This window comes from Leishmania martiniquensis, chromosome 34, assembly GCF_017916325.1.
Source record: "Leishmania martiniquensis isolate LSCM1 chromosome 34, whole genome shotgun sequence".
In the NCBI taxonomy this organism is placed as follows: Eukaryota; Euglenozoa; class Kinetoplastea; order Trypanosomatida; family Trypanosomatidae; genus Leishmania; species Leishmania martiniquensis.
In genome coordinates this window covers 538,500-562,469 of record NC_090169.1, presented here as the reverse complement: position 1 = coordinate 562,469, position 23,970 = coordinate 538,500, and the positions used below count along the sequence as shown (strand labels likewise).

The 23,970-nt window shown below is 60.4% G+C and overlaps 8 protein-coding genes across 8 annotated transcripts; all 8 read left to right on the top strand.

Annotated features, from left to right (window-relative positions):
- Positions 1–499: 499 nt before the first annotated feature.
- On the top strand, positions 500–2,449 carry LSCM1_02177 (uncharacterized protein; the record flags this gene model as incomplete). The annotated part of the gene is made up of 1 exon (XM_067319764.1): positions 500–2,449. The coding sequence occupies one exon, from the start codon at positions 500–502 to the stop codon at positions 2,447–2,449; it is 1,950 nt and encodes a 649-aa protein (XP_067175139.1).
- A 475-nt stretch (positions 2,450–2,924) lies between these two features.
- Positions 2,925–3,737, top strand: LSCM1_02176 (uncharacterized protein; the record flags this gene model as incomplete). Its single annotated transcript, XM_067319763.1, has 1 exon — positions 2,925–3,737. The coding sequence occupies one exon, from the start codon at positions 2,925–2,927 to the stop codon at positions 3,735–3,737; it is 813 nt and encodes a 270-aa protein (XP_067175138.1).
- A 2,710-nt stretch (positions 3,738–6,447) lies between these two features.
- LSCM1_02175 (uncharacterized protein) lies at positions 6,448–8,355 on the top strand (the record flags this gene model as incomplete). The annotated part of the gene is made up of 1 exon (XM_067319762.1): positions 6,448–8,355. The coding sequence occupies one exon, from the start codon at positions 6,448–6,450 to the stop codon at positions 8,353–8,355; it is 1,908 nt and encodes a 635-aa protein (XP_067175137.1).
- A 4,035-nt stretch (positions 8,356–12,390) lies between these two features.
- LSCM1_02174 (uncharacterized protein) lies at positions 12,391–12,918 on the top strand (the record flags this gene model as incomplete). Its single annotated transcript, XM_067319761.1, has 1 exon — positions 12,391–12,918. The coding sequence occupies one exon, from the start codon at positions 12,391–12,393 to the stop codon at positions 12,916–12,918; it is 528 nt and encodes a 175-aa protein (XP_067175136.1).
- Positions 12,919–15,426: 2,508 nt separating this feature from the next.
- Positions 15,427–16,779, top strand: LSCM1_02173 (uncharacterized protein; the record flags this gene model as incomplete). Its single annotated transcript, XM_067319760.1, has 1 exon — positions 15,427–16,779. One exon carries the CDS (start codon positions 15,427–15,429, stop codon positions 16,777–16,779), a length of 1,353 nt encoding a protein of 450 aa, XP_067175135.1.
- Positions 16,780–17,674: 895 nt separating this feature from the next.
- Positions 17,675–18,244, top strand: LSCM1_02172 (uncharacterized protein; the record flags this gene model as incomplete). The annotated part of the gene is made up of 1 exon (XM_067319759.1): positions 17,675–18,244. One exon carries the CDS (start codon positions 17,675–17,677, stop codon positions 18,242–18,244), a length of 570 nt encoding a protein of 189 aa, XP_067175134.1.
- Positions 18,245–19,576: 1,332 nt separating this feature from the next.
- Positions 19,577–20,983, top strand: LSCM1_02171 (uncharacterized protein; the record flags this gene model as incomplete). The annotated part of the gene is made up of 1 exon (XM_067319758.1): positions 19,577–20,983. The coding sequence occupies one exon, from the start codon at positions 19,577–19,579 to the stop codon at positions 20,981–20,983; it is 1,407 nt and encodes a 468-aa protein (XP_067175133.1).
- An 866-nt stretch (positions 20,984–21,849) lies between these two features.
- Positions 21,850–23,388, top strand: LSCM1_02170 (uncharacterized protein; the record flags this gene model as incomplete). The annotated part of the gene is made up of 1 exon (XM_067319757.1): positions 21,850–23,388. One exon carries the CDS (start codon positions 21,850–21,852, stop codon positions 23,386–23,388), a length of 1,539 nt encoding a protein of 512 aa, XP_067175132.1.
- Between the last annotated feature and the right edge of the window lie 582 nt (positions 23,389–23,970).

The window sequence follows — 23,970 nt, the reverse complement described above, 5'->3', positions numbered from 1 at the left end:
TACAGCATTGGGAACGGATAGGGGCAGACCCCTCCCTCCCCCCACGCTGGCATGAAAAGAGGCGCCAAGTTAAAACGTAAGCGCCTGAAAGGGCGCACCAGACACGAGTGGCGCTGGCGTCATTCTCTCGGTATGCAGGTGAGAAGAGCACTCGTTGCCATGTGCATTGCAGGAAGCAGGCACGGACGCTGATGATTGTGGTGGCCACACGCCACCGGCTTTTTCTCTTCCCTCTCCCTCCCCGTGCTGATGGCGGCCGTGGGGAAGAGGAGGGGTGGGTGGGTCAGGTGGCCAGTGTGCGCTCGCGGATGGTGTCCTTTCCCACAGGATTTCGAGGCCTTTCCATTCATTGCTTCCCTCGCTCTCCTCATCGTCGTGGGTGCATCCGCCACGTCAACTATATACGCTTGAGCACATGCTCGGGAATAGCAAGGTAGAGGCTCCCTCTCTTAAGCAGGAGCATAGAGGTGCGCCTTGGCAGAAGCCGTGCCGATCAATCATGAGCGCTGCAAGAGAGCAGCAAAGCGCCTCAGTGACTCCCTCTGCTGCGGCGTCGCCGTACATCTGCCTCTCAACGCAATGCGACATGCTTTACCGCGTTGGTGCACTGCCGCACAGCTTTGCTTTCATCTCCGAGCAGAGTGTCTACACCCGTGCGGCTGAGCAGCTGCGCTATGCGACGCCGTCGCCAAGCCTGTTACCGGGTGTGGGCGAGTACTCCACTAGAAGCGATGCGGCGGCGCCGCGGACGAGAGATGACGAGGTGAGCCTATTCCACCCGCGCGTGTACATGAGCCCGCCTTCGCCAAACCCTTTTCCCCCCATCGAGCGTGTCGAGGCTGCCCGAGAGGCTGCACGCGAGCAGGCGGAGAGGCAAGCAAAGGCGCACGACCGGTGTTCCACAGCGCCGGCGAGGGGCTCAGGAAGTGAAGCGAAACCTCTTTCGAGGGAGCACGGCGGACTTGTACCCAGTGGTCCTCTATTGGCACAGCGTACCTACCATCAAGACTATGACCATCGCGGCCGTCGAGGGCACACGGACACAAGTACAGCGGCGCCGCATTGCGATGCGGCTGAGCAGACAGCCGGCTCATTGATCAAAGACTCGACATCAACTACCTCGCCGTCGCTTCAGCTAATGTTCCCCTCGCCAGTGTTGCTTCGTGCGGTGGCGCAGCTGGTTCTGGCAATGCAAGCCTCCTCCACCTCGGCTGCACGGTTCTCTCTGGCGCAGTACCGCGGCGTGCAGCTGCTTCCGTGGCGCGCTAGCCTTCACGAGGCGCAAGAGTCGATTGCCCCTTCGACTCCGCGCCTGCCGCCAGAAGCGCTTGTACTTTCCGTCTTGCCGCAGGTGGTGGCAGACCGATCTGCTGCGCGCGCGCGAGCCGCCTCTGATCCGTGTAGCAGTCCTCACACTCTTTCTGTGCCGAGCAGAGACGCTGCCACGCTCTACGCCCTTACCCCCTTTGCAGGTCCTCACGCACAGCTGGCCACGCGAGGAGCAAAGCGGGCACGAGAAGAAACACAGGGAACCACTCAAGATAAGGGGGCGGTGGAGGACCCAAGCGCAGTTGTGTTGGCCGGGGCCGTGCTGTGCGAGCGTCTGGCGACGGACGCCGAGACCTCAGCAGTGCAGCGCATTCCAGTCCGCTACGCGGCTGTTACCGCGGACGACTTTGAAGGATGGGTACCGTGCAGTGGAGAGGGGGATTCAAGCCGACCGCTCGCGCCCTCAAGCGCATCCTGTGCCGCCGAGCCGTTTTTTTACGAAGAGGAGTCGACGTGGATGACAGACGGTGTCTTTTGCCCACTCTTCTCTCTGCCCTTGGCGCCTCCTACGGAGACTGCACTTGCGGGCGATGCCAGTGCGCCAACTGCGGAGCACGACAGCAGCCGGCAGAGCACGACACACGCGACGTTTGTGAAGACGAGCGCATTTTTGTTCCTGTCGTTCGCGGTGCACCGCAGTTGGTGCGTGCACGTCCACCTGGCGGTTACGCAGGCGTTGGCTGCACATCGGCTGCCTTTCAAGGCCCAGCGGCAGGCGGGCGCAGGGGAGCTAGCGTTCACCGGGAGTCATGTAACGTGCCTGCCCCCTGTGCAAGAAGTTCAGCGACCGCCGCAGTACGAGTGGAGGTCGGCGTTAGTCTATCGTGCCTACGCCAAGCAGGCATCGAGATGCGCTGCAGGCGATGCATTGCGTCTCCTCGAAGGCGATCGAGGAGTGCGTGAGGCTGCCCTTGCGAGGGGCACAGCAGCGCAATCCCTGCGCTACGGGCCAGCTCTGTGGCAGCTGACCATCCTAGTTGTAAACCGCAGAGCGCAGCTGGAGTGGGGCATGTGCAATGCTAGCCCAGCGCACTCGGCAGCAGCTTCTTTGCGACCCAGCGAGCACGAAGGCATCCTGGAGGGGTCTGGGTCCCTCGATGACCTTCTGCAGCAGCTTTAGATTTGTCCGCTGCTCCTCTGAGGGCGTCGGGGTGAACCATATGGGCGTATGCACAGAGGCGTGCGGATGTGTCGAGGTGTGTTCCCCCGGCCCCTCCCTTTTTTTAAGCACGTGCTCGTGAGACTTCCACGACGTTTTTGTCCCCATAACTGAAGACTTGCGCGCAAGGGGATCTCAACAAGCGCCAGACACCTCATTCATGTGCAGGTGCCCCTTTTTCCCGAAGATGGGGCTGACGTGCTATCCTCTCTCTCTCTCTGACTTGGGGTGCCACGCACAACACCCGTGGAGCCCACCACCGTGGCCCCTCTTTCCCTCACCCTTCGTCCCGTCTCGTCTGACCGCCCCACTCCCCCCCCTCTCTTTCTCTGTCTACCTTTTCCATGCAAACGGTGCCATTTTAGCGGCCGTACGAGCGCCTACAGTGTACGCAGGCACACGCGTAGGAGCAAATACAGGTGCTAAAGCAGGGGACATGTCCGCCGACCTAGTGCGCACCGCGTGGCGGTGCCGCCGCGCCCTCACCGCCGTGGCCCTTCTCTTCCTTCTTAGTCTTTGTCTGCCTCCCTCTGGACCCGCGCATAGCCTTCAAGGCGACCCCATTGCCAATACGCACTGCCACCCTCGTCTGCTTTTCGCCCTTGCTGCTGAGGGGCGGCAGTGCTCGCAGCTGCAGGACCTCCGCGACTACGGCGTCAATCTGAGACTCCTCACCTCCGGCACCTTCTATCTGAATGGAGAGTACTTTTGTGCGGAAAGTGCGCCGGCTCAGTATCATTGCAGGTGCGGAGTCGCCACCAAATGCAAGGCGAGGCACGACCCCTGGGGGCGCGACATCGGCTCCTGTGAGTGCTGCTCGCCATGGATGATCGGCTGCTTCATCGTACTGGGCATTTTCTCTGTCGTATGCATCTTCGGCGCCGCGTACATGGTAAGGTGTCAGGGCAGGTGGTGGTGCGACGGTTACGCGGCGCCAAAGACATCGTTTATGCCGCGACGGGGGCCGGCAGTGAGCTGCCCGCCTTCGCGGCCGCTTCCGCCGAACCTCTTCCGCGGGCATGCCACCGCTGACTTCACGAACGCCACCGCTTCTCCCGAAGCCTTTTCCGGTACGGGAGCTGCGTCTGCGTCGTCGCCCCAGGACAACTCCCCCTGGGTTGCTGACGTCGGCAACGAAGACGGGCTCGGCTTTGTAGGCGAGGATGGCGAGACGCGCGGGCGGCGCGTGCAGCCGGACTGGCGTCGCTCTCAAGCAGCAGCAGCAGCCGAGTCAGGGGCACAAGGATGAGGTGCACTGACGCTATAAGCCTCCTCACGCGCAGCCCTACTCTCATTCGTCTCTTGACCTTTGCGTCTCACAGCGGTATGCGCATTCGGAACCCCTCCAGCTCCGTACCCGCACACCCTCTGCGTCACGCATCACGGTGCGGGAGGGCGCTTTACGCGCTCTTAGGATACTGTTCTCTCGTTTATTTCTTTTTTTTCTTTGCCTGCATGCCTCCTCACCCTCTCTCATACGATGTGCATAGCGGCAGGTCACCAATCGCCCGCCGACTCTCTCTTGTCAACCAGCTTTGAATCTACCTCTGTTCTTCTTCGACTATACCAGTCGCTTACCACCCCAACCCCCTCCCTCTGCCGGGATCGGACAACGGTTGAAAGGCATCCCATCTTCGATTCTTCTTTGCGTGCATTCATGCGCCGTGTTGTACCCGTCGTGTGGGCATACTCGACGGTGCGTCTCTCTTTCACTCTTTCTCAGCCTCTTCCTCCTCCCCTCCCCTCCTCCACCTTTGAGTACTTCGCCTTCTCGGTGAGATGGGCGATGGTCGATCAGTGTGCATTGGGTGTTGTCATCGCTTCCCTGCTCGTGCTGATTGGGCCCCTCTTACTTTTTTCCGTCACCGCTCTCTTTAGCCGCCTTCGACGACGGAAACGGTGGCACACCGCATTGCGCCTGCGGTATCTCAAGGAGACAGCACCCCGCTACTTGTATGTCGGGAAGCCAAGCCACCCTCACCCCCTCCCCACCCCTTTTCTCGTGACGGCCGATCGGCCTCTGGTAGGGGCAGGGCTATGCGCCCGCAACGTAGGGGAGGTCTGAGCGGCGTATGGCTACGGGTGCCGGCGGCCAGGTCTCGGGTGGCGCTGCGTTGCAGCAACGTGCGACGCTGAGGACGCTCTTACCATGCATGATGTGAGCAAGGCGCCACCGTGGCTCTAGCGCATCCCGCCCCCCCCCGCCCCGACTCCGTCTACAGGTGATGGAGAGCCTGAGCCGCCGTGAGGGATGCACCGCGTATCGACCGGGATGATGGGAGGAGCTGCTGTGAGGCGACCTGCGAGGTGAGTGGGTGGGCAGGGGGTGAGGGAGAGGCCGTGCTCGGATGAATGACTCGGGCATGGCTGTGACGCGCGTCGACACGGCTGCTGCGCACCGTGCGCCGGCGCTGGTGTGACAGGGCGGAGCGGAGTAGAGTGCACAGCCGCGCGAGAGAGCGTGTCTGCGTGTGAGCGCTCTGTGCTAAGAGGTGAGAAAGGGGTAAACTTGTGTTTCGTCCGAACCGCTTACAGCGTGCAGCAATCCCAAGAAGAAAGGAAACGAACCAAAGGAGAAGCTCTCCAGCGAGTCGTGGCGAAGCCAGGCGAACGCCCGCCTGCCTGCCGCAGGATGGGGAGATTCTTCGATGCTGTGCGGTATCGTCGATGAACGAACTGAAGAAAAAAGCGTAAGGCAGCGCTTCCCCTCTCTTCACGAGCGAACGCTGTCGCTCCCTTTCATATCCTCTCTCTCTTTGTTTCCGTTTCAGAGGCGGGCCGAGTCGGGCTGCTCCGCCTCGCCTTCGCGGAGGGACAGAGCGAACGTCTTTCAAAGGACGAGTTCGGACGGCAGAGTAGCGCGTTCCTCTCGGATGGGGTGCACGGCTTCCTCACCCTCCCTCCTTCTCCCATGCTCTCTTGGCGTCCTACAATGCTTCCTGCTGCGGGGTCCTGTCGATGGACACCCCCTGCTGCCGCTTCCACTGCCGCTGCCCCCACGCCTTTCGTCCCTCCACCTTCCTCATGCAGCACCCTGCTGTGACTTGAAGCACTCCTCTTCTCTTGCTTTGCTGTCAGCCCGGACTCTTGCCCGTGCTCCACCGCTTCGACGGGCGTACCAGCGGCTAAAGAAAAAAAAGCGCCCCAAAAGAACGCTTCGCTCGGTCTGTATATCCATCGGTGTGCAGCGGTTGTGGGGGGGAGGCGCTTGGCGCGCTCGACGCGTGGCTACCTCGCATTCCTGTCGTACTGCCCTCCTCGGCCTTCTTTCTCTTTCGAACCGTCGCGCCACTCCCTTCTCCACGCGCGCGTTGCACACGCGAAGAGGTCTTCTCCTCGCCGTGGAGGGATCTTCCCAGGCGTACCAGCTCGTGACCGTCCACCGAAGTCGCCCTCCCTTCCCTCCATTGCCTTCCTCCGCGCATACTCCGCCACAAGTTGCTTCTGCTCCTCCGTAGAAAGCAGTGCATATCAACCTCGGGCAGAAACGGTACTCTTCAGCGCCACCCTCCACACACACACATACACATATTGCCCATCATTGCACCGGAGCATTGCCCGACTGTGACGGTGAGCTCAGTAACTGTTCTCCCCTTCGGCCATCTCTCTCACTCTGCTTTGCTTTTTGTACGGACCTCTCTTCCCCTCTTTCCCTCTTTCCCTTCCTCCCTCCCAAACACACACGTCTGCTTGTGCTCCCCTCTTTGGTAGTGAGAAACTGCAAACACCACGCCACAGCACAGCACCTCACCTCACATCCCATCACATCACATCCCCCCTCCCCCTTCCCGCTTCCCCTTCTCAACCCAGCGCTGCCGCCAGAGCTACTTGCACGCTGAAAAGGAGAGGCGCGCGCACGATCGGTGTCGAGAGCGCTCTCCCACGCACACCCTTCCCCCGTCGTAGACGGATATCATCAACCGCACAAGCAGCTGAGCGTGTGAGCGGCTAACGCAGCCATGGAAACACCGACGAACTCGATTCTGAACCGCGACGCGGGTGACGGGGCACTCATCTCGCAGGTAGTCTACGAAAACGAGTCGCTCAAGATCGAAATAGAGGCACTGCGTGAAAAGCTCGAGAGCACTAGGCTCCTAAAGGTAGACGAGCTTCGATGCGAGAACGACGCTCTGAAGGGCGAGGTGGATAAGCTTCGCACACAGCTTGCCGAGAAGGAGAGCCAGCTTGCTCTTCACCGCACCTCAAACGACCGCTTCTCGAACATTGACCAATCGCTGCATGAGCTTCTCACTCAGGTGCAAACGCAGCGCACGGAGCTGGCGGAAATGAAGGGGTCCACGCGCGAAAAAGAGACTCGTATCGCGCAGCTCTCAGCGCAGTTGAAGCAGAGCGAGGAAGCAGTGAAGGAGGCGACCGCGAAGGCCGCCGCGGCATCTGCGGCAGCAACTCAGAGCAGCTTGCAGGCTGCCGAGTCGGAGCGCCTGCTGGCGCAGCTGAAGCAGGCGAACGCGGAACTGGAGACGTGCCGGCAGGCATCTGAGCAGGAGGTCGCAGAGGTGCAGAGCCAGTTGAAGGAGGCTCAAGAGCAGCTGATGTCGATGAAGGAAGAAGCGGCGGCCAAGTCTCGCGTTCGGGGAAGGCAGGCAAGCCAACAGGAGCAGGAAATCGAGAACTGTCGCGAGCGCGAGGCCAACACGCAGCGACAGGTGGTGAACCTTCAAGCCAAGATGGAAGTTCTTGTGAGGGAGTGCTCCCAACTTCGCGAGGCAAACGCGGACCTCGTTCGAAAGCAGCAGGATCAGTTGCAGCAGCAAGCTGCCGTGACCGCGGCGACCCAGTGCATCGATTTGTGTTCTCCAGAGGTCAAGGCGCACGTGGAGAAGGCGGTGAGGCAGGCGACTGAGGGGGTGGAGCGGCGGTTGCGCGAACAGGTAGAGCAGAACGCCTCCCTTCTCTCTCGCATGGCGCTGATGCAGCAAGAGAGCGAGGCGGCAATGAAGACAAAGGGCATGACAACGCACGAGGTTTCAGTGATGAAGGAGCGGGTCGACGTGCGCAGTCGCCACAACGAGGCCCGCACCGTGATGCAGCGCCGTGTGGCGGAGCTTCTGTCGAATGAGGAGCTTAGCAAGAGAGATATCGAAGTGCTGCTGCAGGAGATGCTCGACTACCAGGAGGAGGCAGACCAGGAGAACCGCACGCTGCTGCTTATCAAGGACATCGCGTCAGAGGAGAAGGAGCGCGCATTGGCACAGGCGCTGAAGCGGGTGAGCAACGAGAACGCATCCCTCATGAAGCAGCTGCAGCAACTGGCAATGGAGGGTTTCCAGCGGGAGCGCACCAGCGGCGGTGGCGGTATGGGTGAACCCGCAGCAGCTGAGGGTGAACCCGCAACGGCCACTGGGGCACCCACCAGCGGCGCGATGCCCGAAGAAGGCCAAGCGCCCATGAGCCCTTTTGGGTTGAACACGGGCGGTGGCGCGCTGAGCGGGGCGACCGTGGTCCACCCCGCGATGCAACCTCCAGCAGCTTACACCCCAGGATCTCCCGATCGGATGCCTCCATCCCAGCCGCATACCGCTGTCTTTCCTTACCCGCAACAGCCCCATCAACGACAGCCGCAACATACGCAGCCGCACTTCACCGGAGACCTGTGGTCCCACTCACCGTCGCGCTATTCACAGGGTGCATCTGCAATGACCAACACGCACGCAGATCCGTATAATCACCTCTTCCACTGTCCTCCTTACACGCCAGACGCGCCGGCGGCTTCCGCGGCGCCCACTGTCGGTGATGAGTGGGGCCGTCATCGTGAGACCATCGTGCAGTGCCCCGCATGCACGTTTGAGCAGCGCTACGGCAACCGCCAATGCGAAATATGTGAGGCGCCGCTGCGCCTGAATTGAAGCAGGTAATGCCGTCTGCTTTCGTGCCCATAGTGCGTGTCTGTATGGAGGAAGGGGAGGGGGTGAGCGAATCTGTGTGTGAAAAGGCAATGATTGTGGTTGCTTCTCATGTTGTTGGCGCAACGGAGTAGCGGAGACGACGACGCTCTTACCCTCGTGTGTCTGGAGGTCGTTAGGTGCGGGTGTCGCGTGGGCATCGGCTTTCTTTTGTTTACCCCGTCGTGTCGCCTCGTTTACGGGACCTTTCACGCCTTTCCCATCCCCACATACATACACGCACGCACACGCCGGCGTTCAACATGCCTTGCGCCCCCCGGGCGTTCAGCTCTCCGAGGTAGCAGGGAAAAGGAAGCGCAGCGGCAGTGTCTTCATGCTCAGATGGCAGGAAGTATCTACGGTCGTCTGCCTTTCACCTCCCTCCCCTTCCATGCTCGTCAACGAAGTAGCGGTGGTGACGGCCTAGCCTTGCTTCAAGGACCCAACAAGGCAGATCCAGCCCACCCCCGACTGCACACCTCAGCGTGAACCGGTGGTACGAGAGGTACTGGACTGGAAACCCGGTGGCACCGCCCCCGGTCCTCTGAGGCTACTGAGATGAACGCCGACCGGCGCTTGCCGATGTGTGATTCGAGCGGACGGCTCGACCGCGTTAGGGCCTCATTCTGCGGGCCTTTTCCAGTTGCGAAGGGGAATAAGAATTTGGCATGTGTCAGCTATGCCGGCACCTCGACTGCTCCATCGGTAGTGGTGGGGGGGGGGGGCGTGGCTCTCTCCTCGCAGCGCCGAGCGCCCCATGGCTGCCGGGGACGAGTGTCACGAAGCTTTACGCTATCCAGACGGTGAACTGGAAGCTGTATTGCGCCATGATGATCCAATCGGGCCGCCGAAACTGAGCCTCCTCAACGACAAGGAAAAGGAGAAGAACGGGCTCCAGGCTGCTGCGCTGACCCACACCACCACGACAATCCGAAATAGCGCCAGGAAGGGGAAGGAAGGGCGCGTCGCACTCGCAGCTCTACCCACTACTAAATCACCACACGCTCGCTACTACCTGCTGCTACACTAAGATGAGCAGCACACTGCATTGCGAAGATCACCAGGAGAGCCGTTCCGTTTGGTAATGCCGCTTCGCGACCGTAGCGGGCGCCGAAACAGGTCCAGTCGGAGGCAGCTGTGGAGGGGGAACTCTGTGTGCAACGCCACGTGCATGGCGTTGCCGCAACAACACGATCCTCAAATCGCCCCGCAGAATCAACCTCAATGGAGAGCTGGCGTCTTGCGAAGCCCTCACCCCCGCGAACTCTTCGATCACGGGCACGTGCTACGGCTACACCGTCACCCTCCTCCCTCCGCTCTCCCTCCCTTCGCTATGCCGAAACCGGCAAGGAGACATGACGACCGACTGTTTTCAGTTTGGCAGAGCAGAAGGCCAGCGCACCGGTGAGGGATGTATCAGCAGAAGTCAGTACAGCACCCCGCCGCCTCCCTCCCCGTGTTCCCAAAGGTGACCTTCGCACGCCTCGCCAACCGCTCACGGCGGGTGAAAGTGAAGCGGTACCCCGCATAGTTCACTAAGGCACCACCCCCGGACCCGAAAATTTCACTCTGAGAGCCTCACAGCCCATACTGATGCACGGCAACAGCACGCCGCTGTGCATCCGCGGCCCAGAGCGCCACCACTGGGCGCAGCCCTTGCTATACCAAAAAAGAGGCTCACAGCGCTCCAACAGAAGTCGCATGAGCCCCTCTGACACTGACCGGTCAACGGCGCGCATGGCTCGAGGGAATCATCTGGCGACGTCTGGGGGGGCCAACTGACAGCCAAGCCACCCTCACCCCCTCCCCACCCCTTTTCTCGTGACGGCCGATCGGCCTCTGGTAGGGGCAGGGCTATGCGCCCGCAACGTAGGGGAGGTCTGAGCGGCGTATGGCTACGGGTGCCGGCGGCCAGGTCTCGGGTGGCGCTGCGTTGCAGCAACGTGCGACGCTGAGGACGCTCTTACCATGCATGATGTGAGCAAGGCGCCACCGTGGCTCTAGCGCATCCCGCCCCCCCCCGCCCCGACTCCGTCTACAGGTGATGGAGAGCCTGAGCCGCCGTGAGGGATGCACCGCGTATCGACCGGGATGATGGGAGGAGCTGCTGTGAGGCGACCTGCGAGGTGAGTGGGTGGGCAGGGGGTGAGGGAGAGGCCGTGCTCGGATGAATGACTCGGGCATGGCTGTGACGCGCGTCGACACGGCTGCTGCGCACCGTGCGCCGGCGCTGGTGTGACAGGGCGGAGCGGAGTAGAGTGCACAGCCGCGCGAGAGAGCGTGTCTGCGTGTGAGCGCTCTGTGCTAAGAGGTGAGAAAGGGGGTTGCCGTCTCTTCCTTCATCTCAACACTGGATGCTATTGCCGCCCTGCCATAGCGCATCTCGTCCTGCTACTTCTTCCTGGCCAGCGGATGCCCAGGCGGAAGGACCTGGCCTTGCCCATCTGGCATGCGTGTCTGCCACCGCGCTTCTTTCTTTGGGGCATACTACATGGCATCGCTTTTTTTCTCTGTTGTACGCTCTATGTTCCAATGCTTGCGCTTTGGTGGTATGTGGCGACGCTCCTGCATCCCCCGTGCGCGCGAAGCGTAAGCAGCGGAGAGGGAGAGAGAGAGCGGCATTTGTGTAGCAGCAGGATGGTGTCGCCGTTGCGTATCGGGCTGAGGCGCTGGTGCCCGTCCCTCCTCTTCTGTGGCCCGCTCGCCTCTGCTTCCTTCTTTTTTTTCTGTCTCCTCTTCTCGTTGGTGCACCTGTAGCCCGTACCCCTCCCCCCTCTCACAGCCCCAACAACACCGACATCATCGCCACCCTCCCCTCCCCTTTTATGGCGTACTCCTCGACGGCACATGCGAAAGCGCTACTCTCACCTTTTCGAGGGATAACTTCTGGCCGAGGCCGTGATGGCCGGCCTCGATGAGGCGTCCCTGCCATCTCATGCGTGTCGGTGCCCATCCGTCTTTCTCTCCCACACTTGCCGCACCTCGCGGGGGAGGAAGGGGGGGAAGGGCCTGGGCAGTAGTAAAGGTCAACACGATGCTCATGAGTGCTGTACAGAAAGCGAGGGAGGCAGAGGCGAGGGCGTGGGACGTGGTGTGCTCTACGGCGTTGGGCTCGGCCAGCCATCATCGAAGGTGCCTTGTGCTCCAGGAGTTGGCTTCAAAAAAAGCTCTCAGGCAAGTGAGCAGGAGAGAGAAAGGAAAGCGACATGGAGTCTGCGACCCCCTGTCCCCTACCCCCCTCCCCGCTGCTCTGCCAAAAATATCCTTGGGCATCTCTCTGTGTCACTGCAACAGCATCTTCGAAGCTCATCTGCTACCAGTGTCTCGCCGCTGTTGCCGCTGCCTTCATGCCTGCCCGTCATTTCCCCTTCTCGCCCTTCCCATCCCTTTATTCCTTCCTCTGGCCGTGTGCGCGTCAAACATGGCTGTCACCGCTGTCGCCCATGGCACACATACGCCTATATATCGTTCTCACCATGGCGCGGAGAGGAAGTGATGCTCGTCGGCTTCGCTCTATTGGATCGAACTCCTTCGCCTCTCGCATTTCCCTCCCCCTTTTGTTCCTCTCCTTCGTTTGCGTAGACTCCCCTAACGTGCTTCGTGCAAGTCTCCTGCCGCGCGGCGCTTTGCGTGTGTTGAATTGCTGCCCCCTTTCCGATCTGTCTCTCTCCCTCTTGCTCCCCTCGTGCTCGTGTGGGATACGGCACTCACGTGTGCGCGACTGCAGCACCACCTTCCTGTTGACACGCGAGTGTCTTTGTATCGTGCTCTATTTCGTGTGATCACCATAGATCTTCCGTCGCCTCCACTACCTTCGCCACCTCTCCCTCTCTCTGCCATCGCCAGCGCCTTACACAATCCTCCTCCTCACCCCCTTCTTTCCGTCAGCCTTTTCGCCTTCGCTGTTTCTCTCGCGGTGCTCCGTCGCCTTCTCACTTTGTATTCCTCTTGGCATTTTTCCCCTCTCGCCCCCCTCCCCCCGCCCTTTCGCGCATCGCCATGGAGATCGTCGACCGCCCTCTGTCCGAGATCATCAAGGAGCAGAAGATCGGCCAGGAGCTTCGCCGCCGTCGCCGCAGCAACCAGTCTGGTGGCGACGCTGATCAAAAGAGTGGCAACCGCCAAGCCAGTGGTAGCCCAAGTCGACGCAACAACAAGAAAAGTAGCAGCTGCAAACTCTCTCGCAAAGGCGGCAACCGTTCCGGAGGCAACCAGTCCGAGGGCGCGCGTCGCCGCTTCCGCACCGATGGCGGAAGGCGTCGCGGTGGTAGCGCAGTGACCGCCAGCGGTGGCAAAGCTGGCGCCAGCCGCCGCGGACTCGCTGATCGAGAGGGACGTCACCGCCGTGGTGCCCGTGGTGGCGAGAACGGCAACGGCAACGGTCGCGGCCGCGACCACGACGATCGCCGCGGTGCCAAGTCTTCCCCGCGCCGTCAGCGCATCTCCGGTGCGGAGCGAAACGAGCGCAACCGAACCCGCGACCGCCGCTCTGCCCTCTCACGCTCCCGTTTCTCTCGCGACTACTAGACCCAGGCGTGGGGGAAGATGTTGAACAGAGGGCCTACGCTGCACTTACAAGGTGTCGCACAGAGCAAGCAAGCGAGAGAGAGCGACGTAGGGCAGGTGGGGAAGGGGGGAAGGCCTCAGAGTAATAGAGCGCTCCGTCGAACGCTCGCGCTAACCAGGGTCACACACTCACTCGCCCCCTCACTACCTCTCTCTCTGTGCTGAGTGCCTTCTATGTGGTGTGCGTGTCGGCGGCGTAACAACAACGCCGTTTTTTTTTGCTTTTTTTCCGTTCTGTTGTCTTAAGACGACGAGGGAAAAGGGGGGAAAAGGGGAGCAAAGGACGTAACGATGCAGACAAGAGAAGGGGGCGTAGAGGGGCGACATTGAGAGGAGGCACACACACACACACCACCCCCTGGGGAGGCGACGATGACGAAGACGTAACTTCGCCGGCTTCTTTTTCGAGAGTGCTTAGGGCAGCTTACATCACCCGTAGCAGAAGACAGTCGATCAGGACGAGGCGGAGCGAATTCGGGGCGGCAGAAAATAGTGGAAAGAGCAGAGAGAGAGGGAGGGAGGAGGGGGCTGCTGTCATGACATGGATACAAACCTCGTTTTTTCTGCACTAGGTGCATGGACGCGAGTATATGGTGTGTAGGGGGGGAAGTGAGGAAGGGGGAGGGTCTGATGCGTCTCTGCGTGTGTGTCTGTGTGTACGTGTTTAGCGGCGTGTCTCTTCTTCATTCCTGCTGCATCCGTGCAGCACGTTACTCCTAAATCACAGTCGTCTGTTTCACCTCTTCGTTTTTTTCCTCTCGTGGACCCCACCCGTATCTTTGAGTCGATCACGCAAGGAGAGCTCACGAAACGAAATTACGGATGCAGCAGCGACTCAGCCCCATACCCTCCCTCGACACCTCTTCTCAGCTACGCGTTTTACGCTTCCTCCCTCTCTCTCTATGGATTTTTTTTTGTAATTTTCGATGTGCCTGTCGGTGACTTCTGTCGCTGCCTCCCCCTCTCCCTCTCCTCTCTCTACCTGTGAATGCGGTCGTGGGGACGTGCCGTTCCCATTCTCCCTTTCACTTGTTCTCTCCTCCATTTCTGTTTTCAGCACTGTAAGCTGTTCTCTAGTCGCCCTGTCCCCGTATCATGTGTCTCCTCGCCTCACCTCCCGGATCGAGCCCCATGCATGTGGCATCCATTAACCGAATGCAATGAGGGGTAAAAGGAAGAAGCCACCCATCAGCAACAAGAGAAAGGCATTGTGATGGTGGAGTTGGGGGAAGGGAGGGGAGGGTAGCGAGGATGATGCCGCTTTGTAGCCGCCTCTTTGCCACCACGGCCACCACCACCACCACCTCTCTCTCCGGTGTGACTTCACATCCACCAAGGACTTTCCCCCCGCGGCGAAGGCTACTGAACGCGCTGCGAGTGAGAGGGCATGCGCGTGCGTAGTTTTTGTGTTTACCCACACGCGCTGCGCTCGCATCAGTTTCTCTTGCCTCCCTGCTGACTTTCGAGTGCACCCCGGCAGCTGCTTCACGGAAAGTTGCAGCGTTGATCTACCTTGTGATGGTACTGCCGCATCAATGAAGAGCTGCCATAGCCATCCCATCAGCTTGTCTGCTGATTCACTCCCCCATTTTCCGTGTCGCGCTTGCTGCCCTCTTCTCGTTGTCTCCCCGGTTGCTCCGTCGGCCTGCCTGCCTTCCCACTCTCCCCCTTCGCACGAATTGTAGCGTCGCACAAGAGCGAACAGCAACAACAGCAGCGGCAGCAGCAGCAGAGAGAAGTGCGCCACGCGGTACTACCGACACGCGCATGCACTCACTCGCACGGGGTATCTCCACATAAAACTCCAAAGTTTCGGGTGAAGACAGAGATTGTGTGGCGTGTGCATCGCCTGGCAGATCGTATGCCTGGCCATCTGCCTCTCTATCTGCGTCTGTGCCCGCCTCCCCCTGCCCGAATCTCTGGAGACAAGGACTCGACGCGATTCCTTGATGCTTTCGTGTGGAGGTGGCCCCCTCCCCCTCCTCTCCAAGAGACACACACACACACGCACAGACTTATATCGTTTGCCTCTCGCCCACTAAGTAGCGCACGGAGGACAGAAGCCGCAGTGACCGCAAGCGTCAGCCCACGTGCGTGTATTTTTGGGTATATGCAGAGGTCAAGAGGCGCAAGTTGGCCGGCCATTACAGCATCTGCTTTTTCTCTCCGTCTCCGTGAGGATCTCTCTCGCGCTGTGCGCTGCTGTCTCTACTCTGCGTTTTCCTCTGCTGTTTCCGGACGAATCGTTTGTATCGCACGGTCGTCTCGCGCCAGCACATACACCTCGGGTGTTCCAGAGGTGTTGGCCCAGTCGGCGCTTACACCCTCAAGAGTCTAAAAAGGCGCTTGGCACTGCCCTCGTGAGGCCGCGCTAGCATCGGCTGCCCGTGTGCGGGTCTTCCCCTTTTTCTGTGGGACTCTCCACCTCATCACCACCTACCGCTCCGTGCGCGGCGCGTTGTTGTCGTGATGCGCCGTACGCCACTCCGCCTGCTCTTGAACGTCTCGGGTGAGAGCCCCGACTTCCGTGCGAAGCCTGGTATTCGCAACCTCCTGCTGGACGTTCAGCAGAGCCCGTACAAGGAGCAGTTCAAAGACTACTGGTCTACGCCGGTTCCGTTTGCTGACCGTGAGTATGGGGAGAAGCCAAGGCTGGGAGAGCCCATCCCCACGCGCCGCGCCGCCACGACGATCCTTGTGGGCCGCAATAAGCACATTAGCCGGGAGAAAGTGGCGGCTGGTGAGGACAACGACTACAAAGTCTTGATGATGTACCGTGAGTCCAAGGGGCAGTACGTGAAGGATCAGTTCGTGCTGCCGTCTCTCCCTCTGTCCCTGGAGGACACATCGGAGGACTGGGATAAAGTGCTGCGCCGGCGCGGTGCGACGACTCAATGGACTGACCTGCACCACCGCCTCGCAGCGATGCGGGCGCTGTTTGTGCAGACGAACCTCCTGCTTATCCCCAAAGAGGGCGGTGTGGTGGCAGAGGTCGAGGGCCCTCCCGGACCGCGGCGGTGGTTCCTGATTTGTTACCAGCACGCCAAGGCAATGCGGCAGCTAATGGATGTGCTCGAGCTTCCTATGGAGTCGACTCTCTCGCAGCTGCTGCCGTTCCGCAGCATAGTTACCCCCACCACGGAAACCTTCCGCTTTGATAACCTGAGCTACCTCGTGGCGCTGAACAAGATGCCCGATGTTCAGTACACACTCTCCACCGTCGGTGAGAAGCTAGTGTGGGTGTCGCCGATGGAGGCGCTCGCACGCTTCAACGCCGGCATCATGAACATGCCTACTCCAAACGTCATCGCGCTCTCAGAGCTGCACAACGAGTGTCCCACATTTTCGGATGTGGCCGAGAAGACGAACCGCGACGTGCCGCGCAGGGTGCAGCCAGTGCTGTACCGTCACGGGCAGGAGAAGGTGGCCACAGTATTGTTACCAGGCGACATGTTTCACCCCGAGACCACACCAGAGGACCGCGCTTCCAAGTACGTGCGGCGTTTCGCCTACGAAAAGGACTTCCCCTTTGGCGTGCGGGCCGTTTTCGATGAGCGGCCGGCGACGGCAGCGGAAGAGGCGCAAATACTGGAGCCGGAGAAGCCTGCACTGCTGGAGGAGGCTAACGAGATGGACATGGTGTACAGCTCCATCCCCTACCCGCAGAACCAGCGGGTTCCGCAGGAAGGCAAGACAGCCTATCCGGTGCCCCAGTACAGCTTCCAGGAGGGGCGGGAGAATGATGAGGGCTTGATACCCTTGCAACACGATCACATGGGACGCAAGCTGGTCGACCCGCACTCTTCCCTGTACGACGGGTGAGGAGAGCGGGGAAGAGAGGAAGGTGGGATCAAGGGACGACGCCGGCCGGAGGAATGAAGGGGGTGGTAGAAGGGCACCTGTGTCTCGTGGTCATCGATCATCCCTACTCTATCTGTACCCCTCCCTTTCCCCGCTCCCCCCCTCTTCACACACAAGCACACTCTTCCCTTGATGCGGATAAAGGCGAACAGGCGCACGCGTCTAGCGGGGGGAGTACAGGCATCGAATCGCATTCATTGAAGGTTATGCACGCCGGTCGAAGGACAGCGAGGTGGTGGGCGGCAACTGCGTGACACGTCGTGGCGGCTACCTCGAGGGCAGCTCTCGATGTCAGGGGAGCGATTTTTCAGGAAGCTGACGATGCTGTCGAGCTCGCAAGATTTTTTCTTCGGTTTCCGCTTTGCATCGCGGTTACCCGTACTGCACGCGCGGTAGAGCAGAGAAACCAAGCAAGCTAGAGCGGGTGGCTAGCGCACTGCCTCTACGAGGGTGGATGAGCACATGCACGCTTGCATCCACAGTGGTCGACATACCTAGTCGGTGCAAGACTGGAAGCGCGGGGGGAGGGTAAAGTAGAGCGCCTACAGGACTACCGCTTTGGGGCATCTCCGCTGAACGCCACTACTGCTGATGGCTCGCCCCACCCCACCCCGCTCCAAGGGCCAGGGACTCAGGTGCCTGCCCAGACTGCTGTGTATGTTAAGGCGGCCCCTTCGACCGCCTTCTCTTTTGGTCCCTATCTACTCTCTCGTTCTGTCGCACGGTGCTGGTTGACGTGTCCGACGATGTGCGCGCATCACCGAAGCGTTTGAGGACACCATTGCGTCCCTCCACCCCTCTCATCTTCGGTGCTCGCCATCTCTTTCTCCCCCTTCCCCTCTTTTTTTGGGGGGGCATGCACGCCACGCGCGCGTGCCTGCGCGGCATGTTCCCTTGCGTGGTTCAGGTACAACCGGGAAACTACCTGCTCACCGTGCACGCCAAACCTTGCGCGCGTGTGTCCGGGTTTGCTGCACCCCTGACACCGTCCCTAGCGGAGGCCGACTTGCGCATTGCGGCCCCGCCGGTGGAGGGGCAAGCGAACGCGGAGCTCCTCCGCTACCTCAATGAGTTGGTCGAGCACGGCTTCCGCGCGATGAAGGCAGATCATGCCGGGTACGTTAAAGATACTTCCTATTCGCAGGTGCTGGCCGCAGATGTAGCGGCCGATGCACCCCCGGCCCAGAGCGTGCAGAGCAGAAAGGTCGGTGAGAAAAAACCAGCAAAGAAGGGCAGGCCGAAGAATGCGACAGAGATCAGTGCTGCTACGTCGTCCAAGGCGTCGCTATCCGAAGCGGTGCTTCCCAGTCGCATTGAGGTCAGTCTAGTGCGCGGCAGCATGTCTAGGGAGAAGACTGTGCTGGTTGTGTTTCCCGGCACTCGAGCGCAACTGACGGCCGTCCTGGAGAAGGAGTCTAGGACGTAAATCAGAGGCGCTCTGATCACATCTGCCGAGGGCATGCCTTTTTTTTTTCTTGCGTGCGTGTGCTTTCGCTATCGTCGTCTGAGATGGCGTGATAGCGCTACCTCTAGCCCGCCAAATCCGTGTACTCACGCCCGTCACCACCGCCGCTGCTGCCGCCATTCCTCCTCCTCCCTCTTTTCCGTCGCCTCGTCATTCCCATACCAACGACTGCGCGCGTGAAAGGCGGATGGGAGTCTTCCTAGAAGGTAATAGAGAAAGGGAAGGAGGGAGGGAGGGCGAGTGGGGGTATCGTGAGTCGCTGCGGAAGTCGAACAACGAAGCAGCACCGAGCGTACAACAGAAATCTCTGCCAAAGATGCGATCGTGTTTGAGCCTGTCATCCGAAAGCACGGAAGCTCCAGCACAGGCCGCCTCAGTGCACAGATGCATATGCGAGGATACGTACGCTTTGGGAGACATTCGATGCGACACTCGCGCTTGAGAGATACACTGGGGCTGCAAGGTCTTCTCTTCACCCTGCATCCTCTCTGCATATTCCCATTTCGCGGGAACCTTTGCCAGCCTCTCGGCAGCACCTCTACGGCTGCTCCATTCTCTCGTCCTCCTCATCCTCTCGTCAATCATCTGCATTCGTCGCACCTGACACTTTGTGCACGTCGGCATCACACATAGATACACACGTCTGCCCAACTAGCTCGATCGACACGCAAACGCACGTACGCACCGACGAGCAACGGCTACTCGCCGCTTGCCTGCCTCTCCCCTCCATATATATATATACAGATATATATATATATAGTGGCCGCTGTCAAACCTGGCTCTCTGTCTTTGTCTCGTATTTTTCGCTTTTTGGCTTGCCTTCCTCTCGCCCTCCCTCCCCCTTCTGCTTGCTGCTCCTCTGATCTGTATCTCTCTCTCCCTCCCCCTCCCCCTCCCCACGCCGCCGTCTCATCTCCCTCTCTCGTATAGAGATTCGCTCATATCTTCCTACCCCACGTGCCTCCCTCCCGATCCGCTCCTCTCCCTCTTGCCCCCCTTCACACACACACACACATACCGAGACATCGGATATCTGTACAAGGACGCACGCACGCGATTCTAGAGGGACGCTCCCCCCGTTCATACTCCTGCGTTTCAGCTCTTCTCACTTTGCCTCTGCTGCGTGAGTGCTCCGCAGTCGTGAGGCTGCGACACGCACAGTTCACCACCCCCGCGTCTCTGCAGCTTTCGCCCCCCATATTGTTTCCCTCTTGCTGCAATTCGTCGCGCACGTCTCGAGGCATCCTCCTCAGGTCGCTTCCGCATCCGTGCAAGCACTCACGCCCGGGCCGGATGAACTACCAAGTCTTCAGCTACATGCCGTCGGCGGCGTCGGCTACCGTCACGGCATCGCCTAGCCCTGCCGATGCACCGCCGCGGCCTATTCGTGTCACGCCTTCGGCGCTGTCTGCCCTCCTTTACGCTATTCTGTACTCTATTGAATTCCAATCCCCTGTCGGCCCACGTCCCCCCACACTGCGCGACCACATGGCGTCGCGCGGCTCTGTCAGTGCGGTTAGTACTGGCGCGGCGGCGCAGACGCCCACCACGCTCCTCACCTCAGCGGTATCTGCAATGTCCAGCTTTTGGGGTCGCTATCCAAGCACAATGCAGAGTCAGCCGCCGCTCCAGAACCAGTCGAAGCAGCGAGGCACCTCATTCCGACTAGCCACGGGCGCGACGGCAGCGGCGTTTCCCGGTACTTTTGAGGCCGCCTCAGTGCGGTCGCTGACGCTCGCTGAGACAGCCGAATTGGCGGCGCTTCAGCGGCAGCACGATCAGCCGTTTGTAGTGCCGGTGACGCAGGTCTTGCACAAGCTCGGTGGGGTCCACATCGCCGTCCGCGAGACGCACAATTCCACCATCACGATCGCCTACAATTGCGTGATGGAGGAAATCGAAGCCCTCGTCTCGGAGCACGAGCAGCGGATGGCTCGGCACCCCACTCCAAGCTCGCTCTCACTCTCTAGCCAGGCGCTGATGGGGGGGCAGAGTGATTTGAACAGCGCAACGCTGCTCCATAGCGGAAGGACGAACTACAGTGCCGCTGTAACAGGCTTGCAGGGGGAGAGCACGGCAGACCGGCTAGCGCGCTGCGGTAACGCAGCTGGCTCCTACGCATCACCACAGCCGCCGCGGGCTCTTCTGCAGTCGCTTGATGTGAGGCAGGCGCTTCCGTCGCCCGCGTCCCCTACGTCCCCTTCGCGTGGGGCCTCGGCCATGGGCAGCCCCACGTCGGACGCCACCCCCGCAACATGGGGTCACGGCAGGGCCGGCTGCAGCGGTGGGGATGCCATGACTCCGGGCCGCGATGAAATCGGCATGCTCTTATCTGTGCGTTTGCTGTCGAAGGAGGTAACGCGGTGGCGGATGGCCCACGAGCGGCCACTGGCTGAGTGGCGCTTCCCCATCATCCGCACATCGAGCGAGCGCATGATTCGTCCGGTGACGGGTGCCGCAGGCAGTGCTGCTTCGGTAGATGGCAATGCGCTTCATCGCCGCGACTGTCGCGGAGAAGGCGGGCCACGGAGCGTTGCTGCGGAGCTGACTCTCGTGAACGACCCTGCACAGGTGCATCAGGTTCTGGAGTTCATCCTGAAGTCGAGCTACCAGACAACGAGCATGGAGACCTTTACGGACTTCACCTCTGGCGAACTCGTATTCGACGCGCATGTGCAGGAGAAGCACCGATTCACTTGACGATATTTTTCTTTTGTATGTGCGTGTATGTTTGTGTGTGTGTTGTGCTCACCTTCGGTGCTGCTCGACCGGGTCCGTCTTCGAAAGAATCCGCAGCGTTCGTAGTGGCTTACAGGCAGGGCACTTTGTACAGACAGACATCTTACCGAAGGAGGAGATCTGTGCTCATGCGATGCTCTGCTTGTGCGTGAGCGAGTGTGTCTGGGATGCGCGGTCGGCGTTGACTGCGTGACTGCCTCGTTGACCAATTCGTTTTTTGTGCACTAGCTCGACCGCAGCCAAAGGGGAGAGACCAGTATACACAGCAATATGTGCATATATGCATATACATATATATCTATACATGCACAAATATGCACACATGCCCATCGATGATCACCCGAAATGCGCCTATCGCCCTTGAACGCACACCTGTGCATGCCTACACACGCAGATACGCGTGACGGTAGCGAGACGAGGCACTCTCAGCCTCTCTACTTTACTCCAGTATGCCGAACGACACACCCACCGACACACACACACACACACAAACAGGGAGAGAAAGGCGCATGGAGGAGATGGCGCTCACCTTTCCTCCTTTCTGCCCTGTCCCTCTATAAGTGCCGATATTTTTTGGGTGTGTGTGTGTGTGTGTGTGCTTCTCGCCGGCGTATTCGGCTCTGCAGGCTGCTGCTTTCATTCGATGAGAATGGCGTGCTTCCGGGGACTGCGCATCTCCACATATATATATATAAGTGTGTGTGTGTGTGTCGGTCGGCTTCACTATCCCGAATGGTGTGCTCTTCTTCCCTTCCCCACCCTCTCTACACCACTTAACATGTCTCATCCTCGTTGCCTACTTTGCCGTCGTCCATATTGAAGAGCCCATGAGCAGTGACTGGGCATCGTATGAGCGCGCGTGGGCTCAAGACCCCGACCACCGGCCTCGCAGCGCGCATATGCCGGCAATCATCGCGGAGGCCGACCGCGCGGTGGCGACTTTTTTGGTGAACCTGGCTCGCGACTACGACGCAATCTTATCGTCCGAGGCTCACCGTGCCCCTGCAGAGACGCGTGTCATATCAGCTGAGCAGGAAAGCGATCTGGCCGTCTATCCCAACGCGTGGGACCCCCACCGTACTTCGGAGCAGGACGGCGATGGCGCTCAGCGCTGCGTAGACGCACCTCACAGCAGCACCTCGCATGCGTGGAGACAACTCTACGACTCCCTTTGCTTCATCCAGGCACCGATGGTGCGCTGCAGTAAACCGGCGTTTCGCCAAGTTTGCCGAGCGTGGGAAACGCGCATGAGCTACACGCACATGCTCATGGCGGAAAGCTTCGTCAAGTCGCCGCATGCGCGGCACGCCGAGTTCGCACGCTACGAAGGCGAGGATCGGCTTGTCGCTCAGCTAGCCGCCAAGAGCGGGCCGGACGCCGCCCAAGCCGCGTTGCTCCTTCGCCCGTACTGCGACGGAGTCGACCTCAACTGTGGTTGCCCGCAGCGGTGGGCGATGAAGGAAGGAATCGGGGCTGCTTTGATTGAGCGGCCGGAGCAGGTGGCGGACATGGTGCGTTCCATTCGAAACGCCATGCCGGCCGGCGATACCGCCGAAACGAGGGCTAGAAAAGGTGCGGAGTCCAGCAACTGCACCGCCACCGCACCAACATTTTTTCCGTGTGCGGTGAAGATGCGAATTCAAGACGATCTGCGCCGCAGCATCGACTTCGCGCGGCAGTGCGAAGCGGCCGGTGTCTCTTGGCTGACGGTACACGGCCGCACTCCCGCCTGCCACCCAAGCGCTGCCGTCCACTTTGAAGCAGTCAAGCTCATCCGAGAGAATGTCTCAGTGCCGGTGGTGCTGAACGGCGGTGTAACAGACGTTAGCACTGCGATGGAAGCAGCTCTGCGCACTGGCTGCGGCGGGCTTATGTCGGCGAACGGACTGCTCGACAACCCCTCGATGTTCTACTGTGGCGCATCGAGAGCCTCGATGGAGGCGGAGATGAGCTTTGAAAAACGTCCCTGGGAATGGCCACTTGAACGGTGTGGGCCCGTGTCGCCGCCGGCGGAGACCACCGTGACTGGCCACTCTTCGGGGGCATCCTCCCCAGTTCGTCCAGTATCACTCCTGTGGGCTCCTGAACGAACCGCCGCAGACGCTGCGCTGGTACGGTATACGGTGCCTGACATGTGGCAGGCCACCGTCACCCCACGTGAAGTGATCTCGGACTTTATGCGTGCGGCTATCCGAACTGACCTAATGGTGCCGACGACAGTGCAGCAGGTGTTGCGCATGGCGCGGCTGTATGTGTCGCCAGCCGAGCGGAATCATCTGGCTCTGCTGCGATCCAACCTCTCCGTTTTGAGGGCTCTGCAAGAGGTTGGCTTGTACGTGGAGAGCGGCCATATCGCATGCGATTAAGGGGGAGAGGGGGGTAGGCGGGCGGGCGAAAGAGAGAGACAGAGGCGTCGAGCTTTTCCTCATGCATGCACGTGCGCGTATGGGAACCTATCTGCGCAGGGGCTCATGTCCGCACCTCTGCACCGGTCTTTTTGCCCTCTGTCTCTACCTCTGCCTGCCTCTCTCACACCCCTGGCCGTGAGAACCCTTCAGTCCCCCACCCCACCCCTGCCGCATCCTCACTCCCCTGCCGACGCCATCTTTGCCATAACACAGAGAACATCATTCACTCCGCTGCGCGAAGAGAACGTGCGGCGCTGCAGTGGTGATGGTTAACCGATTCATGCAGGGGGTCGGCGCGGCAAGCTGCTTCTATCACGCCGGTCTTCCCCGCGGCGACCAACTCCTTCCCCCCGACGGCCCGCGCTCTGCCCTCTTTCTCACTGCTTCGCCACACTCACTGCGTACTGAGACGTTTGCGCGTGGGGGCTGTACATGTGTCTTCTCCAACTCGATCGTCTGCCGCCCTCTCCCCCCTTCTCTTCACCTGCAACGTGCACACACGCACACATGCGTTCGACTCAATGATCACAGCCGTCCGCT